Source organism: Diadema antillarum, unplaced genomic scaffold (genome assembly GCF_040938485.1).
Source record: "Diadema antillarum isolate AM-2024a unplaced genomic scaffold, OU_Dant_1.0 seq00000746_RagTag, whole genome shotgun sequence".
Classification (NCBI taxonomy): Eukaryota; Metazoa; Echinodermata; class Echinoidea; order Diadematoida; family Diadematidae; genus Diadema; species Diadema antillarum.
Window position 1 is genome coordinate 645,540 of NW_027271643.1, and position 6,000 is coordinate 651,539.

Here is a 6,000-nt window from a genome sequence, read left to right on the forward strand (position 1 = left end):
TATCAATTTAAAGCAGAAAGATTAGGGAATTTTGTCATGCAATTTTCAAATAATCGACCTCACCCGACTTTAGGATCATTTTGTTGTAGCGGGTCACAGATGTATTTATACACATTTGTATCTTTAACACAAAGGTTATCCCTGGCAGTTCCATAGCATGCTGAAGGCTAGCCCAACTAAGCAACAACTAACAAAATACAAAGTGCATACAAAGTAAAGGATGACAAATAAAAAAGTTCTTTTGCTACTGCCAGGATGAAAATCTAGATGCTGACATCTGAATTAAACTAATGTATTACATTCAAATATTGAATGCTCTTGGAGTGAAGATTACACATGGGAATCAGCTCATGCGAATGCGAGGCTATAGATGAGGGGGAGTGAGAAGAAGAAAAGAAAGAGAGTGGAGCAATTTAATTAAAAATTTCACAGGACTTGGACGCCTCCATTTTCTTCAATAGCATTTACTATGTTCTGCTGTAATTAGTCAATATGGCCCCTTCATTTACACTTTAATGAAGTTCCTTGACCCTAGCCTCTGACTTTCATTAGGATTGATCTTCAAATTTCTTGGCACAAGGGAAATATTTTCTAATTCATATCAATACATAACATTTAGAGAGGAAATAATAGCCATTTTAAAAAAATTATATCTTATTTCATTTTTTATTTTTGTTAGAGAGTGCCCTAGAGTTCTGCGTGTTTACAAAGTCTGTATGTCTTCAATACCTATGGTAGAGAGCGAAATACTACCCAATATTGCACTGATATCTGTTAGGAGTCAAATGTCACTTTGACATGCAAGTTTCTAATACACATGGGTTGTGATACCAGTATATATATATGAGAGCTCGTTTGTATGAGAATATCATAAAGTGTTATTGACGAGGATAGCTTACATATCAACTGGAGGTACAGGAGAATATAAACCTTGACTTGGATACATGTAAATGCATATATGTAATTATATGATTTCTAACATGTAAAGTTAGTCAAATTCAGCATTCATATTTTGAACAATATCCCTGCTAATTGAACAGATGAATATGAATAATGAGATCTATCTCCTTCCCTTTGTATCCATGCAATATACACATAAAATTAATGGGATACTTTGAACATTACACAACAAATGGAATATCACATGCTGGAGAAAGGAAAGAACTATACACAGAAATAAAGCCAGCAAACAAACAACAAGTACCACCATAGTTGCATGCATGTGTACTGATGGCTGAAGAAGCATTGGAAATAGAAGAAAGACGTAGATTAACTTTGTATTGTATGACAGATTAGTATTCATGAAGATGTAACCGGCAAAATGAATCACGGAGCAATCAATGCAAAAGAATTCCAACAAAATATATTGATTTTGACATGCTTACACATCCAGTGACATGCAGGTTGCTTCATCATCCGGACTGGGAAGAGAGTGCAAGGGGTACATTGTTAGGGAACAGTGCATTCAAATCATACACGTACGTCTATTGTCTACTTCTGGTGATCAAGTATCTACATTGTATGTCTGAATTTATCTAACACATATGGACAAAGACTCAAAACTTTAATAAGGTGCATAACTACATTCATATCTTATCAAATGGAAAACCTGCATAAGGACAATTAAAGAAGAAAGTAGTTTCTCGTCCTCATAATCATCTGATTATGGCTGATCCTTGCTTTTTATGCACATTTTGAATATTATTGGCTCTAATAAAGAATCAGAATTACAAGCAATAGCATGCTCCAAGAACTATGACATGAGCCACAAGTTATACCAATTATCCCAATGTGTCTTGTGGCAGGCATAATATCCATTTTGACTATAATCATCATAAAGTAAAGTGCCCTAATACAAAATCTTGACTACAAAGTTTTATTTTATGATGTCAAGTATGTTTTCTGAATTTAGTGTTTATATTGTCCAACTGGACATATATACACTCAATCCTATGTCCTCTGCCAGATAGTAAAATCTTCCTTCATTCCATATTGGAAACCCAAACCTGGTGCATATAAAGGTAAAATTTCTGACTCTTAATCACTTGACCTTTGACACATGACCTTGACCAAATTTAGCCCAATCCAGGCACAAAAAACATTAAGATGGACAGACAACTGAAAGATGACTCTTAATATAAAGCCTCCTACATCACTGGTATAGAAGCTCCACAGCCAGTTAAAAGAAACCACAAAACTCAAATCCATCTGTTATCCAATTTATCAATATTAGAAATGTTAATATTTTCAGTCCAAACAACAGTTACATGACTAGCCTTACAATACACTAAAATAAAAATGCATCATACACTCCACATGCCGATATATGCAGATTCAAACCACACAATCAGCAAGATTTAATAGCATTGCTTTCAGTGACCATATAGACTGGTTTTTCCAAAATGCATCAGCTCCACCTCACTACACTTTCAATGGTCTCTGACCATTATTTTGCAAGGAAACCATTCATTATAAACAATCTCCCCTCATAATTGAATAAGTTAGCAACTGCACTGCACTGGCCATAACACCCATTAAAATCCATTTCATTGAACTCCAGAGGGATGAAGGTCATATTTCAGTCTTCTTTGCTTTTGAATTTTTTTTTGTTTTGTTTTTTCTGAAAGAATTAAAAAAAAATGCAATGAAGGGTGTGGAACATTTTTTTTTTTTTTTTTTTTTTTTTGGGGGGGGGGGGGGCAACAATATTCTCTTTTGATCTTGAATCCATTCATACTTTACCATATTTTTTAAACAAAATTTTACTGTAGTTAATGCATACGACCAAAGACTGTATGACTAGACACAAGATGTAAGTTTTGTATTTGAAAGATAGTAGAGACAGCAGTCATACTTCAATTTCCAAGGAAAGAGCCGAGTTCTTGTAAACATACTCTCTTTTTTTTAGTACACTCATCAGGTTGTATCCATTTTCAATGACAAACGTTCTAAGGAAATTTATCAAAACAAAGGATAAATTTGTAAAAATGTCACATAAAGTGCTATATTCAGGCAAAAGTCATCAGAAGAGACCTAATGCTGAATACATGCAGCAGACACATGCAGTGCAACAATAAAAAAAATATTTAAAAAAATGAATAGATAAATAAATGAATAAATAAAAACTGCATTGTATCATAGCATGATTGCTCAAATAAGAATGGAGGTCTTATCTAAAAAAAAAAAAAACATCAATAAGAATATTCAAACGCTTACAGGAAATAGAACATTGAATCTTATCCCAAAGCACTACTTGCAAGTATAGGTTGCATCACATGGTAAACTAATAATCTATGATGTAAAGTACTGCACTCACTTTCTTGGGTCCCTTCGGCTACTGACAAACTTGGCACACTCCTTCCTGTTGAAACGGCTCTCAATCCACTCTCTTCCCGCCTAATGGGTGCAACAAAGACAGACCAATTTTTGTTTCCCCATCGTCCAGGAACACTTCATAAATACTACATCCAGTCTGTTAACTCTTTATGTGCCACGTTCGCACGTCCGGCTCAGTCGACGGCGTGCCAACTTCGCATATTCTGCTCAACAAACAAAGCCGCCAAAAACCGATCGATAAATCGCTAATCACTGCTAATCCCGCGGCACAATGAAAGCGTTTTCCGTGCTTTTGTTCCTCTTATATAAGCCTTGCATTCTATGTGGTGATTGACTATCAAGCGGTGTTCCCAACTAGATTTGCTCGTACATTCTAAGTTTCTGTCACTGCTTTATGTGCAAAAGTCATGCCTTTACAGTAATGTAGCAACTGGTCATTCGAAAGAGAAATTGAAAATAGATTCGTCATACAATTTATATCGAAACAAAGTTTGCGTTCCTCTTTAACTTTGCCTACTACTATGCCCATCCTAACAGAAATTTGTAGAGGTTATACAAATTTAAAAAACAGAATTCTTTCAAAAAGCATGACTACCTTCGTGTCTCGGAATAACGTGGCACACAGGGGGTTTCCAACATGGCACATAAAGAGTTAACAACTCAAAATATCATTTGTAATTGATATAAATACCATGCTTTAACATCATTTCAGGCCCGACATTTATTTATCATTAGTTTCAAAATCAATATACAGTTGTATGATGTCACACATTGTGTTTCTTTTTTATCAATAAGTTCATATCTATTTGAACAATATATCAAGCTTCAATAGTTTTCAGTGACATACCTTTTTGTTTGTTTCATGTATCAACTATGTATTCTTTATTCTGTGAAATGTCTATTTACATACACTGCTATATCTATAAAAAGATTTCTTCAAATCAAGCTTTGGTTCACTTGCTCTTTTTAAAGTATACTAATACCAGTAATATATTAATGAGATATAACTTATCATATAGTGACATAGCAAAAGAGGAAGAATTCTAAGGTGATAAAACTAAAAAAGAACACATCCAGGCTATTTTGCTCTGACAAAAGAGACCATTCAGTGAGAGTGAGAAGTTTTATTTTCTGCAAATGGTAGATGACAGCAGTGATTAATTATCATTAATATATTATTATCATCATTGTTACTATTATTACAGTGTATATTATTATTATTGTTATCATTATTATCATTATTATTATTATTATTATTATCATCATCATCATCATCATCATCATCATCATCATCATTCTTATATAGCACATAAATACCTTTGGCAAGGTCTCTATGCGCTTTAGAGGGAAAACAAATAAATAGGAAAAGAAAAATACACAAACATTAATATGTTGCAAAGTCATCATCCAACAATCACTATGCTTCTTTTCAAACAGATAAGTTTTTAAAGATGCCTTGAACTAGTGTTCTACTTTGAATCAGAAAAAAAAAAACAACATTTTTATATCTTGTTGAGTTTTGTACATCAAACTTAAGGGTGTGTAGATAACACTACTACCAGTACATTGTAACATTTGAATTCAAATGACTAAGCTAACCAAGACAAAATTTTGAAGAGATTTTTCAGAGGAAGCTTGAATGACTGGAATTTATGGAAAGACTACCGAGTAACGTGCACATCTGTAAGCATCTATGAGTACATGAGTGTGACTATCTTCCTTCAGCAATGACAATGTAACATAGCTGGGATTGCACAATATCAACAGGGCTGCCAACTCTCACGCATTGAGCGTGAGACTCATGCATTTTGGTCCTTTCTCACTCTAAAACTTTTATTTCATTTGCATGCATTTCTATTGATCTCACTCATTTTGACTCCTAAATTATAGCATGGGCCCTATGGGAGTCTCACTCTCAACTAGTTTCCAGTATTGGCAGCCCTGTATCAAATATCTTCCAAAAAACAAAACAAAAAATCACGCTCTTGATTTAAAAAAAAAAAAAAAAAAAAAAACGGCCTCGCGGCGCATGCGGGTATCAAGGTTGTAAATTTATTAAATTTGTAGTAAGTAAGGTTTACTAATTCCAACGTCTGTTTGTAAACGATAATGTAGTAAAGTTTATCAGGCCTACTGATAGTAGTAGACAAAGGCACGAAGTCACTGTCTTCACTAAGAATAAGATTTGAACATCTAGATATTTTGCCACCCATATTACTACTGCTGATACAGCAGTTGTGTTCACATACTCTACCGCTTTAAAGCAGAACAAGTCACTATCAAGTGTGTAATCTGAGTGAAGGGCGAACAAATTGGGCAGCGGCAGCTCATCCGTTTGTAAGTTGAACCACACACATGAAAGTTCAAACATGGGACTAAGCTACGGCGAGCAGTCGGTTAAGTTCCAAAATTTGGAATAATTTGCTTTCCGAAAGAGAATACATTACCATTTTGGTCAGTGTGGTCATTATCCAGTAGGAGTAGGAGTCCCCATGTACTCATTTCGAGATCGAACATGTACTGAAAGAAGTAATTTGATAGTACTGTCTTGGTAGCACAACATTACATCCGACGTTCCAAACGCATAGAGCTAGCAGTAAACGTGAAAAAAGTAAGGGCCCCAGCCGGCTGAACGATCGACCGATCAACGACAAAAGTACTACC

At 34.7% G+C, this 6,000-nt stretch overlaps 1 protein-coding gene across 1 annotated transcript in view; it reads right to left on the minus strand.

Moving 5' to 3' along the window:
• LOC139738504 (transient receptor potential cation channel subfamily M member 3-like) overlaps positions 1-5,795 on the minus strand; it is an 86,042-nt gene extending 80,247 nt beyond the window's left edge. The window contains exons 1-3 of the mRNA XM_071649129.1: positions 5,784-5,795; positions 4,654-4,674; positions 3,317-3,396 (exon numbers count right to left, since the gene is read on the minus strand). Of these exons, the coding sequence (XP_071505230.1) occupies positions 3,317-3,396; positions 4,654-4,674; positions 5,784-5,786 (104 nt within the window). The 5' untranslated portion in view covers positions 5,787-5,795. The remainder of the gene's footprint in view (positions 1-3,316; positions 3,397-4,653; positions 4,675-5,783) is intronic.
• Between the last annotated feature and the right edge of the window lie 205 nt (positions 5,796-6,000).